Below are 14,857 nucleotides of genomic sequence, written 5' to 3' on the forward strand. Positions count from 1 at the left end.
TGTTTCTTGTTTTGCCTCTCTCTTTTGTTTCCCTTTGCTGTTTTGTTTCTTAAATTACAAATATGAGTGAAATCATATGGTATTTGTCTTTCTCTGGCTGATTTAGTTTGCTTAGCATGACATTCTCTAGCTCCATCCATGTCATTGTAAATGGCAAGATTTCATTCTTTTTTAATGACTGAGTATATTCCACTGTGTGTGTAGATACATATACCACATCTTCTTTATTCATTCATCAAAGGACAGTTGGGCTGTTTCCATAATTTGGCTATTGTAGGTAATGCTGTTATAACCATTGGAGTGCATGTATTTCTTTGAATTAGTATTTTTGTGTTCTTTGGGTGAATACCTAGTAGTGCAATAGCACGATTGTGTGTAGGGTAGTCCTATTTTTAACTTTTTGAGGAACCTCCATACTGTTTTCAAGAGTGGCTGCACCAGTTTGCATTCCCACCACCAGTGCAAGAGTATTCCCTTTCCTCCACATCCTTGCCAACACCTGTTGTTTCTTGTGTTGTTGATTTTAGCCATTCTGATAGGTGTGAAGTGATATCTCATTGTAGTTTTGACTTGCATTTCTCTGATGATGTTTGATGTTGAGCATCTTTTCACAGGTCTGTTAGCCATCTCTATGCCTTTCTTTTGAGACATGTCTGTTCATGTCTTCTGCCCATTTTTTAATTGGATTATTCACTTTTTGGGTATTGAATTTTATAAATTCTTTATATAGTTTAGTTACTAACCCTTTATCAGATACATCATTTGCAAATATTTTCTCCCATTCTGTAGGTTGCCTTTTAGTTTTGTTGATTGTTTTCTTCACTGTGCAGAAGCTTTTTATTTTGAAGAAGTCCCAATAGTCTGTTTTTTACTTTTGTTTCCCTTGCCTCAGAGGGCGTATCTAGTAAGAAGTTGCTATGGCTGATGTCAAAGAAGTTACAGCCTGTGTTCTCTTGGATTTTGATGGTTTCAAGACTCACATTTAGGACTTTCATCCATTTTGAATTTATTTTTGTGTATGGTGTAAGAAAATGGTCTGGTTTCATTCTTTTGCATGTTGCTGTCCAGTTTTCCCAACACCATTTGTTCAAGAGACTTTTTTCCATTGCATATTCTTTCCTACTTTGTTGAGGGTTAAATGACCATATAGTTGTGGGTTCATTTTTGGTTTTCTGTTCTATTCTGTTGATCTATGTATCTACTTTTGTAACACATACTGTGTCACGTAGTGTCTTGGTTGCTACAGGTTTGTAGTAACTGAAGTAACTTGAAGTCCAGAATTGTGATGCCTCCAGCTTTGATTTCTTTTTCAAGATTGCTTTGGCTATTTGGGGTCTTTTATGTCTCCACACAAATTTTAGGATTGTTTGTTCTAGCTCTGTGAAAAATGCTGTTGGTATTTTGATAGGGATTGCATTGAATCTGTAGATTGCTTTCAGTAGTATAGACATTTTAACAATGTTTGTTCTTCCAATCCATGAGTATGGGATGCATTTCCATTTCTTTGTGTCATCTTCAATTTTTTTCATAAGTGTTTTTTAGTTCTCAGAGTATAGGTCTTTCATCTCTTCGGTTAGGTTTATTCCTAAGTATCTTATGGTTTTTGGTGCAATTGTAAATGAGATTGATTCCTTAATTTCTGTTTCTGCTGCTTCATTATTGGCGTAAAGAAATACAGCAGATCTCAGCACATTGATTTTGTATCCTGAGAATTTACTGAATTTGTGTATCAGTTCCAGCTATTTTTTTTTTCTAGAGTCTTTTTGGTTTTCTACATAGAGTATGATGTCATCTGCAAATAGTGAAAGTTTTACTTCTTCCTTGCTGATTTGGATGCCTTTTGTTTCTTGTTGTTGTCTGATTGCTGTGGCTAAGATTTCCAGTACTATATTAAATAACAGTAATGAGAGTGGACATCCTTGTCTTTTTCCTGGCTGTAGAGGAAAAGATCTCAGTTTTCCTCCATTTAGGATGATCTTAGCTGTGGGTTTTTCATGGATGACCTTTATTATGTTGAGATATGTTCCCTCTAAACCTGCTTTGTTGAAGTTTTTTTTTTAAATCATGAATGGATGTTGCACTTTGTCAAATGCTTTTTCTGCATCTATTGAAATGATCATATGGTTCTTATCATTTCTTTAATTGATGTGGTGTATCACACTGATTGATTTGTGAATATTGAAACACACTTGAAACCCAGGAATAAATCCCATTTGATTGTGGCAAATGATTTTTTTAATGTGATGTTGGCTTCAGTTTGCTGGTATTTTAATTGACAATTTTTGCATCCATGTTCATCATGTATAATGGCCTATAGTTCTCTTTTTTAGTGGAGTCTTTATCTGGTTTGCTATCTGGGTAATGCTGGCCTCAGAGATTGAATTTGGAAGTCTTCGTTCCTTTTCTGGTTTTATTGGAGTAGTTTGAGAAGAATAGGTATTAATTCTTCTTTAAATGTATGGTAGAATTCACCCGTGAAGCCATCTGGCCCTGGATTTTTGTTTGTTGGAAGTTTTTTGATTACTGATTCATTTTATTTGTTAGTTATCAGTCTGTTCCTGTTTTCTATTTCTTCCTATTTTCACTTTTGGTAGCTTATATGGTTCTAGGAATTTATCCATTGATTTTTGTTAGGTTTCTTTGTGCCTCCTGGATCTGGATATCTGTTTCTTTCCCCAGATTACAGGAGTTTTCAGCTATTATTTATTCAAGTATATTTTCTTCCCTGCTTCTCTCTTGCTCTTCTTCTGAGACTCGTATAATATGAATGTCATTACATTTGATGGAGTTGCTGAGTTCTCTAAGTCTATTCTTACTTTGCATAATTCTTTTTTTTTTTCTGATTTTTGTTCAGCTTTATTACTTTCCATTACTATGTCTTCTGGGTCATTAATTCATTCCTCTGCCCCTTCCAGCTTGTTATTCATTGTCTCAAGTATATTTCTAATCTCACTTATTGCACTCTTCACCTTTGATTCCTTTTTATCTCTGTGTTAAGAGTCTCACTGATGTCTTCCACTCTTTTCTCAAGTCTAGTGAGTATCCTTATGGTTATTGCTTTAAGTACTCCGTCAGGCATGTTACTTATATCTGTTTTGCTTAGATCTCTGGCTGTGGCCTTGTCCTGTTCTTTCATTTGGGACAGATTTATCTATCTTCTCATTTTGTCTAAGTCTCTGTGACTGTTTCTATGTGTTGTAAAAGTCAGATATTTCTCTTGTTCTAGAGGGCAATGGCCTTATGAAGAATATGTCCTATAGTGCCCTACCTTGTAGTGTCCCCTGTTCCCCAGGGCCTGGTGCTTCAGTAAGCGTGTCCAATGTGTACTGCATGCACTCTGCTTTTGTCTCCTGGCCACTTTATCCTTCAGGCTAGTCATCTTCAGAAGTTATCTTTTTCTGTTGTGGGCAGTGTTTGGTCCCTGAGTTCAATATGGTATAACACCCAGTGCACCATGCCATATGTGCCCTCCTTAATACCCATCACTGGCCTATCCCAATCCCCCATCCTCCTCCCCTCTGAAGCCCTCAGTTTGTTTCCCAGAGTCCATAGTCTCTCATGTTCATTCCGCCTTCTGTTTACCCCCCCTTCATTCTTCCCTTACTCCTCCTACAGATCTTCCTGCTATTTCTTATGTTCCATAAATGAGTGAAACCATATTATATTGCATGGTGCACTGGGTGTTATATGCAAATAATGAATCATGGAACATTACATCAAAAACTAAGGATATACAGTATGGTGACTTACATAATAAAAAATTATTATAAAAAAAAGAAACCAACATAATAATTGTCTTTCTCTGCTTGACTTATTTCACTTAGCATAATCTCCTCCAGTCCTGTCCATGTTGCTACAAGTGTTGGGTACTTGTTCCTTCTGATGGCTGAGTGATATTCCATTGTATATATGGATGACATCTTCTTAAGCCAGTCATCTGTTGAAGGGCATCTCAGCTCCTTCCACAATTTAGCTATTGTGGACATGCTGCCATGAACATTGGGGTGTGTATGGCCCTTCTCTTCACTACGTCTGTCTCTTTGGGGTAAATACCCAGTAGTGCAATTGCTGGGTCATAGGGTAGCTCAATTTTTAACTTTTTAAGGGACCTCCACACTGATTTCCAAAGTGGCTGTACCAACTTGAATTCCCACCAGCAGTGTAAGAGGGATCCCCTTTCTCCACATCCTCTCCAACATTTGTTGTTTTCTGCCTTGTCCATTTTTGCCATTCTAACTGGCTTAAGGTGGTATCTCAATGTCGTTTTGATTTGAATTTCCCTGATAGCTAATAATTTTGAACATTTTTCATTTGTGTCTATTAGCCATTTGCATGTCTTCATTAGAAAAGTGTCTGTTCATATCTTCTGCCCATTTTTTGATTTGATTATTTGTTTCCCGTGTATTGAGTTTGAGAAGTTCTTTGTAGATCTTGGATACCAGTCTTTTATCTGTGGTGTCATTTGCAAATATCTTCTCCCATTCCGTGGGCTGCCTCTTAGTTTTTTTGACTGTTTCCTTGGCTGTGCAGAAGGTTTTTATCTTGATGAAGTCCCACAAGTTCATTTTTTCTTTTGTTTCTCTTGCCTTTGGAGATGTGTCATGAAAAAATGTTGCTGTGGCCAATGTCAAAGAGGTTACAGCTTATGTTCTCCTCTATGATTTTGATGGATTCCTGTCTCACATCGAGGTCTTTCATCCATTTGGAGTTTATCTTTGTGAATGGTGTGAGAGAGTGGTTAAGTTTCATTCTTTTGCACGTAGCTGTCCAATTTTCCCAACACCATTTATTGAAGAGACTGTCTTTTTTCCACCGAATGTTTTTTCCTGCTTCATCAAAGATTAGTTGCCCAAAGAGCCGAGGGTCCATTTCTGGGTTCTCTATTCTGTTCCATTGGTCTATGTGTCTGTTTTTGTGCCAGTACCATGCTGTCTTGGTGATCACAGCTTTGCGGTATAACTTGAAATCTGGCAACGTGATGCCCCCAGCTTTGTTTTTCTTTTTCAACAATTCCTTAGTGATTTGAGGCCTTTTCTGGTTCCACACAAGTTTAAGGGCTGTTTGTTCCAGATCTTTGAAAAATGTCATTGGTATTTTGATCGGGATGGCATTGAAAGTATAGATTGCTCTGGGTAGCATAGACATTTTAACTATGTTTATTGTTCTGATCCATGATCATGGAATATTTTTCCATCTTTTTGTGTCTTCTTCAATGTCTTTCAAGAGTGATCTGTAGTTTCTACAATATAGATCCTTTACGTCTCTGGTTAAGTTAATTCTGAGATAACGTATGATATTTGGTGCTATTGTAAATGGAATTGATTCCCTAATATCTCTTTCTTCAGTCTCATTGTTCATGTATAGAAATGCAACTGATTTCTGAGCATTGATTTTGTATCCCACCACCTTAGTAGTTTGGGGGTGGAGTCTTTTGGGTTTTCCATATAGAATATCATGTCATCTGCGAAGAGAGACAGCTTGACTTCTTTGCCGATTTGGATACCTTTTATCCCTTTTTGTTGTCTGAGTGCTGTTGCAAGGACTTCTAGTACTATGTTGAATAATAATGGCGAGAGTGGGCATCCTTGTCATGTTCCTGATCTTAAGGGAAAGGCTTTCAGCTTTTCCCCATTGAGAATGATATTCGCTGTAGGCTTTTCATAGATGGTTTTTATGATATTGAGGAATGTACCCTCTATCCCTACATTCTGAGGGGTTTTAATTGGGAAAGGATGTTGTATTTTGTCAAATGCTTTTTCTGCATCAATGGAGAGGATCATATGTTTCTTGACTCTTTTCTTGTTGATGTGATGTATCACATGGATCGATTTGTGAATGTTGAACCACCCTTGCATCCCAGGGATGAATCCCACTTGGTCTTGATGGATAATCCTTTCAATGTACTGTTGGATCCTATTAACTAGGATCTTGTTGAGAATTTTGGCATCCATACTCATGAGGGATATCGGTCTGTAATTCTCCTTTGTGAATGGGTTTTTGCCTGGTTTGGGGATGAATGTAATACTGGCCTCAGAATGAGTTTGGTAGTTTTCCTTCTGTTTCTATTTTTTGAAACAGCTTTGGGATAATTGGTATTGTTTCTTCTTTGAATGTTTGGTAGAATTCCCCAGGGAATCCATCAGGCCCTGGATTCTTGTTTTGGGGGAGGGTTTTGATCACTGCTTCAATCTCTTCATAATTAATTGGTCTGTTTAAATAATCAATTTATTTCTGTTTCAGTCTTGGTAGTTTATAGGTTTCCAGGAACTTTCTCCAGAATAGACCATATACTGGGTCACAAAACAGGTCTCAATGAATACCAAAAGACTGAGATTATACCCTGCGTATTCTTACACCACCATCCTTGAAACTGGAACTCAATCACAAGGACAAATTTGGAAGAAACTCAAACACTTGTAAACTAAGAACCATCCTGCTCAAGAGTGATTGGATAATCCAGGAAAATGAAAATCAGATTAAGCAATTTTTGGAGACCAATGAGAATGAAAACACATTGGTCCAAAACCTATGGGACACAGCCAAGCAGTCCTATGGGGAAAATACATAGTCATCCAAGCCTCACTCAAAAGAATAGAAAAACCTAAAAATGCAGTTTTTATATTCTCACCTCAAGAAGCTGGAGCTGGAGCTGGAACAGAAGAACAGGCCTAACCCACGCACGAGAAGGCAGTTGATCAAGATTAGAGCAGAGATCAATGAATTAGAACCCAGGAACACAGTAGAGCAGATCAACAGAACTAGAAGCTAGTTCTCTGAATGAATAAATAAGATCTATAAGCCACTGGCCAGACTTATTCAAAAGAATAGAGAAAGGACCCAAATTAATAAAATTATGAATGAAAGTGGAGAGATCACGACCAACACCAATGACATAGGAAGGATCATTAGAAACTTTTATCAACAGCTTTATGCCAATAAATTAAACAACCTGGAAGTAATGCTCTAATTTCTCTTGAGTTAATACCTACATTGGAATGGTTGAATAATTTGGTAGATTTATGGGCAATGTTTTTAAAGATTGCTGGACTGTTTTCCAAAATGCTTGTAATAACATTTTACAATTCTATTGGCAGTATATGAGAGTTCTAGTTTCTCTGCATCTTTGTCCATACTTAGTTTGGTCTGGCTTTTTGTTTTTAGACATTCTAAGGTATGTAGTAAGGGTTTTGCTTTGCATTTTCCTGATGATTAGTGATATTGAGCATATTTTCATGTGCTTATTTGTCATCCTTATATATTCTACAGTGACGTGTCTGTTCAAAACTTTCTCCATTTTAATGGAGTTGTTTGTTATTGTTGTGTTTTGAGAATTTTGCAGAATATATCCTGGATATGATGAGTCCTTTATGAGATAAATAATTTGCAATTTTCTCTCCTAGTCTGTGGCTTGTCTTTGTGTTTACTTAACAGCGACATCTGAGAAGCAGGAAGTCCAATTAATAAAATTTTCCTTTTATAGATCATACTTTTAGTGCTGTATCCAAGAAAATTTCCCAGGAAGAAAGAGACTTTTCTATATTTTACCTTAGGGATCTTATAGTTATAAATTTTACATTTAGGCATATGATCCATTTAGTTAACTTTTGTATATGATTCAATGAACAGATCAGAGTAAAATAATTTTTCTCTTTTTTTGCATGTGGATATCCAATTGCTCCAGTAGCATTTGTGGAAAACAATACTATTTCTTCACTGAACTGTCACTGAACCTTTGTTGAAAATCAATCAGCCATGAATGTATAGGTGTATTTCTGGATTCTTCATTGATCAAATTGATTGTACTGATGCAATACTACACTGTTTTGACTATTGTAGCTTTATAATAAGTCTTGATGTGAGATAATGTGTGATCTTCAACTTCTCTCTTCTTTTTCAAGGTCGTATTTGTTATTCTAGGTCCTTTGCATTCCCATATGAATTTCAGAATCCGTTTGTTAATTTCAGCAGAAAAGATGGCTGGAATTTCTACAGAACATTCTTAGGAAAACCTTTGTAAAGAAGACCTAAATAAATGGAGATACATACCATGTTCATAAATCAGAAGACCCTACATTATTAAAATGCTCTTTCCAAATTAATCCATATGTGACCCCTCAAAGGTGTCTATACTCTAATTCCCGATGTTAATGTCTGTATGTGTTATGTTGTGTGGCAAAGGGACTTTGCAGATAGAATTAAGGTTACAAACCTTAATACAAGATTTTCCTTGATTATCTAGGTGTTCTCAGTGTAATCACATGGGCCCTTAAAAGAAGTAGAAGACAGAAGAGTCAGTTAGATGAAACAGAAGAGGCAAAAGAGATCTGAAGTGTGAGAGGGACTTGACCTACTGTTGCTGGCTTTGATGATAGATGAGGGTATGTGTCATGACCCAGGGAATGTAGGTAACCTCTAGAAGTGAGAACAACTCCTGGGTGACAGCCAGTGAGGAAATTGGGGCCTCAATATTACAGCTGCAAGGAAGTGAATTATGTCAACAACTTGAATTAATAAGAAAGCAGATTCTTTCCTAGAGCCTCCAGGAAGGTGGCACCACCTTGATTTTGTCTTGATGAGGCTCTAGTCCTAAAGGTAGCTGAGCCCACCACACTTTTGACATCTGAAAACTGTGATATAAGAAGTGGGTTTTATTTTAAGCCACTACATGTGTGGTAATTTGTTTTGGCCGGTATAGAAAACTAGTACTCTTTCTCTCTTTTTAAAGAGTTATGTATTTATTTTAGGGGCGGCAGGGAGGGCAGAGGGAGAAAGAGGAACCTGAAGCAGGGCTTGATCTCATGACCCTGAAATCATGACCTGAGCCAAAATCAAGAGTTGGACACTTAACCGACTGAGCTACCCATGCACCCCAAAGTAGTACTCTTTTCATGTCTATAGAATTTATAGTCATGTCACTGTTCTTTTTCTTGGTATTGGCAAATTTTGTCCTCTAATGTTTTGTCCTATTCAAATTGGCTAAGGTTTATCAGCCTTCTTGATTTTCTCTAAGAATCAAATTTTAGTGTCATTGCTTTGCTGTAATATTTTTCCACTTTCTATTTCACTGATTCCTGCTCCAATTCTTATTCTTTCTTTTTCTACTTATTTTGTGTTTCATTTGCCCTACTCATTTAAAAAATGAGCATACTGAACAAAAACTTCACAAAAGATCTATGGATGGCAAATAGCTACATGAAAAATCACTCAACATCATTAGCCTTTTGAGAAATGCAATTTGAAACTACAACAAATACCCTTCATACTCATTGGAATGTCAAACACTAAAAAGGCTGACCCAGTGTTGAAAATCTGGGGTAACAAATTCTCATGTACTCCTGGGGGCATTGTAAAATGTTACAACTATATTGGAAAACAGTCTCACAGCTTCTTAAAATAGAAATATTTTATAATATTAACCTATCATATGATCAACTATTCCATTCCTAGGTATTTATCCAAGGGAACTGAAAACATATGCATTTATAGATAATTGTGTATGAAAGTTAATAGCACATTCATTTGTAATAGTCAAACAATGGAAGCAATCCAAATGTCCCATCAACAGTGAATAGATATGTCCAACATCCCATAGCCATACTATGATGTACTACTAAATAATGAAAAATAATGAACTATTGATCTACAAACCAACACTGAAGAATCTTAAAATAGTTGTGTTGAAATGGAAGTGGTCAGACAAAAGAATGCATGCTGTATGATTGCATCTACAGAAAATATAGAAAATGTAAACTAATCTATAGTGAAAGAAAAGATATGAATAGTTCCTGGGGATAGGGTGGGGTTACAGGGGGAGCTAAAGGGGTTACAAGAAAGCAAACATTAGTAAACTGCTGGGGATAGTGAATGTTTTCATTATCTTGATTGTATTATTGGTTTTGTGGATATATACATTAGCCAAAATATAAATTATACATTTTAAATATGCTCAGCTTGCAGAGTATAAATTTTCTTCAACAACGAAAACAATCAGAAGATAAAAACTCAGTGTGTTAACAATTGAACTACATCTATGTCTACATGTCCACTTATTTGTTTTTCAGGGTGGATTGCTATTCTGGGTGCCATCTGGTTGCTAATTTTAGCTGATATTCATGATTTTGAGGTAATTCTACACCGAGTGGAATGGGCAACTCTTCTATTCTTTGCAGCACTCTTTGTTCTGATGGAGGTAAGGCTTTAGAACTTTTGCAACGTAATCTTTTACCTTTTATATTTCGTATTTTATTGAGTGAATGAAAAAAGCCCAAATCTATAAGTCTTTTCACATATTCACCAAGGAGAAAATGATGGAGGTTGTAATTAGAATATTTTAAGTTAAACCAGCTTTTATCTCAGCCACCTAAATATTTCTGATAAAATTGGTTGGTTTTTTTTTTTTTTTTGGTTGCTTTCTTAAAAAATTATCTTTGTGGTTTGTAAACTTGTTCAAATTTCATTTGCTATAAAGTAGAATTTGCTCTAATGACTTGTTATAGCAAATTGACAGGGTAATATTATATTGATGATCTGTTTCATTTTGTAATACTTAAGTAAATATTCTGTTATCATGGAAAAGACTACATCAAAGAAAATGGATAATGTATATTCTTTTAGTTATAGTTGTTATAACATTTATTCAAAAATTACATTATTGTTCAATCTTGAGACTTGATTTATGAATTTGTGTCCCCCTCAAATACAAGGTTTGATGACACAGAAAAATACTACTCCCTAAAGGATGTCCTCAAGCACACCAAATGTCTCACATTAATTACCTTAACTTGCTGATGACAGACCCATTCAGTATTATTTCTTCTCTGGATTAAAACTTTGACACTTCTCCCCCCTAATTGTCTTTAAGACAGGTCCCTTGAATTTTTGTAATTTTTGTCTTTACTCATATGTATTGCGTGGATGTAATCAAGTGACTAATTTAATCCCTACAAATCACTCGGGGAGTTGTGAATTACATTTGAGGTCCTTGGTTCCCTACTCAAAAACTTCACCTTTTTTACTCTGGATATTCTTCCCACATAGAATATGGAGGGGAAATTTCTGCTGACTGTTTTCATGATTGGACTTTGAAAGTCTCTGCCTTGATTACATATTTACTTCAGGTATAAATTGCTATCTCATCTGGGTTTTGGGCATGTTTTCCCCAGTTTTATGCTTCACTTTGTGTTGATGGAATAGACAACGGAATTTTTAAAACAACTTTATTGAGATGTAATTTACATAACATAAAATTCACCCATGTTAAGTTTATAATTCAATGATTTTTAATAAATTCAGAACATTGGCATCATCCAAAAAGATCCCACATGTCCTTTTACAATTAATTCTAGCTCCCAACTCCAGCTTTAGCAACCACTAATTTTTCTATTTATTTGCCTTTCCTATACATTTTATCTAAAGGAATCATGTACTGTATAGTCTTTTCTGTCTGGTTTCTTTAATTAGAATAATGATAATAATGTTGAGTTTTATTTATGTCCTTGTATGTATCTTTATTTCATTTTTTATTATTGAATATTATTCCACTGTGTGGATTTGCTATATTTTATTTACCCAATCACCATTTGATGAATATTTGTATTGTTTCCAATTTTGAATTTTTTGAACATTACTGTCATAAGCATTGTGTATAAGTCTGTGTGTGGACATATATTTTTATTTCTTTGAGGTAGATGCTAGGTAGATGCTAAGGTTAGCTTCTTAAGAAACAGCCAAAATATTTTCCACAGTGGCTGCACCATTTTGCATTCTCACCAGTACTGTAATAGGATTCTAGTGTCTCTACATTCTATCACCTGTTGGCTTTCTTTTTGATTATTAGACATTCTAGTAGGTGTGAAGTGGTATCTCATTGTGATATTCAACATCATATTATTAGTCACTTTTATATGTTTGGCAAATTTCTATTGAAGACTTTTCACCACTTTTCATTGTTTTTTTTTTCTTTTTTGAGTCATAATAGTCTTTTATATATTAATCTTTCATTAAATATATTATTTAATTCTGATTGTACATTGCCATCATATAGAAATACAATTAATTTTTTATATTGATGTGTATTCTGTGACTTTGTTGAACTCATTTTTTAGTCTAGTAGTTATTTTTGGATTCCTTAGAATTTTCTTTCATATCATTTGCAAATAAAGTCATTTTAATGTCTTCCTTTCTGATCTGGATGCCTCTAACTAGCTCACAGTCTCTCCCTTCCTCTCTTTCCTATTTTCCCTTCTCTTTCTTTTTCTCTTGTCTTTTTGGCTAGAACTTCCAGTTCAATGTTGGATAAAAGTGGTGAGCATTGACATCCACACCTTGTTCCTGAGCTTAGGGCAAAGCATTCAGCTTTTCACTATTATGCATAATGTTTGTTCTAGGTTTTTCTTAATAGAAGCTCTTTATTGGGTTAAAAAAGTTCCAATATATTCCTAGTTTGTTGTGAATTTTTATCAGAAATATATATTGGATTTTGAAAAATCCTTGTCTATATCTGTTGAGAATACCATGTGATTTTTATCCTTGAGTCTATTAATTTGAGTCTATTAATATGGTACACTACATTGATGGATTTTCAGATGTTAAATCTATTTTACATTCTTAGAATAAATCTCACTTGGTCATGGTGTATAATAAATTGTTGAATTCAGTTTGTATATTCATGAGGGATATCAGTCTGTATTATTTTTATGTGATGTCTCTGGCTTTGGTATCAGCATAATACTGAATGAGTATAGTAGAATAAGTTGAGAAGTGTTCTTTGTAGAAGAGTTTGTGAAGGATTGGTTTTAATATTCAATTGAAATGTTCAGTGAAGCCATCTGGGCCTAGAATTTAATTTGTGGGGAAGTTTTGTGTTTGTTTTATGAATTCAATTTCTTTGGTTATTCAGATGTCTATTTTTTCTTGAGTAAATTTTAGTAACTTTTGCCTTTTCTGAATTTGTCTATTTCATTTAAATTCTTTATTTTTGGCATAAGTTTTTTATAATATTGCCTTATAATACTTTTTTTATTTCTGTGAAGGCATTAGTGATGCCCCCTCTCTCATTTCTGATTTCGTGATTAGTGTCTTTCTTTCTTGATTAGTGTAGGTGAAGTTGGACAATTTTGTTAATCTTTTTTAAAAAGTGTGAATTTTAATTTCATTGATTTTGTCAATGTTTTTTTTTTCTATTTCATTGTTTTCTCCTTCATTTCACCTTTATTATTTCATTTCTTACACTTGCCCTTGACTTACTGTTCCTTTTTTCCCCCTGGGTTCTTAATGAGGAACCTTAAGTTATTGACTTGAAATCTTTCTTATTTTCTCATATAGGCATTTAAAGCTATATATTTTCCTCAGGCACCACTTCTCTGCATCCCTTAAATTACATGCATTGTCTTCCATTTTCATTTAGTTCCAAATATTTTCTAGTTTTCCTTGTAATTTCTTTTTGAATCAGATTATTTAGAAGTATGTTTTTAAAGTTCCAAATATTTGAGGATTGCCCATATTTCCTTCTGTTTTTGATCTTTAATTTAATTCAGTGTGTTTTCCATCATTTCAGGTCTCTTAATTTTATTGAGACTGGTTTTGTGGTCTAGAATTTGGTCTTTTCCTGGAGAATATTCCACTTGTGCTTGAAAAGCATGTATTTTTTGCTGTTGTTTGGTGGAATGTACTATTAAATGTCAGATATGTCATGTTTGTTAACAGTTTTAAATCTCACATATCACAGGTATGTGATATATAGTGGTTCTATCAGTTATTGAGAGTGGGATATTGAAGTCGTCATTATTGTTGAATTGTGTATTTTTTCTTTCAAGAGTGTTCATTTTGCTTTATGTATTTTGAGGATCTGTTGTTAGACACATATATTTTAGAATTATTATATCATCCAAATGAATTGAGCTTTTTTCATTCTTAAGTGTCCTTTCTTTTCTTTAGTAATATTTTTGTGCTGGGGTCTATTTTGACTGATATTGATATAGCCACTTTAATCCTCTTTTGTTTACTGTTCTTTTGGGCTACCATTTTAAAAAATGCAGTTTCACAATTTTTTTGATTGAAATATTTAAACCATTCACATTTAATGAAATTATTTCATTGTTGAGTTTATGTCTGCCATTTTGCTATTTGTTTTTGTTATCTCATTTCTTTTTTGTTCTTTTCTTCTTCTTTGTTGCTTTCTTTGTGTTAAATAAATATTTTCTTCTGTACCATTTAAGTTCTCTTTTTTGTTTCTTTTTTTATACCATATTTTTAAATTTCTTTCTTATGGTTACAGGAGTTAGGAATTATATCTTAATTTATTACAGTCTACTTTGGATTAACAGTAACTTCCTTCTAGCAAAACATAGAAATCTTCCTCCAATATGGCTCCAGTTTTTCATCTCTTCTTTGTGCTTTTATTGTTACATATGTTATATCTTTGTTATATGCTTAACATAGTCATATCATTATTATTTTATGCAATCTATTTTAAACAAAGAGAAGAAAACATATATTCATACAGTCTTTTATAAATTTGTATTTACCTTTTCCATGGCTCTTTATTTCTTTGTATGGATTTAAGTTGCCATATGGTGTCAACCTGAAGGAGTTCTTTTAAGTATATCTTATAGAGTAGGTTGGCTAACAATGTATTCTCAGTTTTTGTATGTGAATACCTTCATTTTGCCTTCATTTTCAAAGGATAGTTTTGCTGGATCAATATAGGATTCTTAGTTTATAGTTGTTTTTTCTTTCAACACTTCAAATCTGTCATCCTACTGCCCTCTGGTTTCCATTACTTCTTATCAGAAGTTAGCTGTTAATCATACTGTTTTTCTTCTATGCATATTGACTCATTTTTCTGTTGATGCTTTTG

General features: G+C 34.3%; 1 protein-coding gene across 4 annotated transcripts in view; it reads left to right on the top strand.

The window, feature by feature from the left end:
• Window positions 1-14,857, top strand: part of OCA2 (OCA2 melanosomal transmembrane protein) — a 442,347-nt gene that overhangs the window by 237,009 nt on the left and 190,481 nt on the right. For all 4 annotated transcript variants that reach the window (XM_048221311.2, XM_026510290.4, XM_057303788.1 and 1 more), the window contains one exon: window positions 10,062-10,189. In XM_048221311.2, coding sequence (XP_048077268.1) covers window positions 10,062-10,189 — 128 coding nt within the window. The remainder of the gene's footprint in view (window positions 1-10,061; window positions 10,190-14,857) is intronic.

The sequence above is a fragment of the Ursus arctos genome, unplaced genomic scaffold (assembly GCF_023065955.2).
Source record: "Ursus arctos isolate Adak ecotype North America unplaced genomic scaffold, UrsArc2.0 scaffold_28, whole genome shotgun sequence".
Classification (NCBI taxonomy): domain Eukaryota; kingdom Metazoa; phylum Chordata; class Mammalia; order Carnivora; family Ursidae; genus Ursus; species Ursus arctos.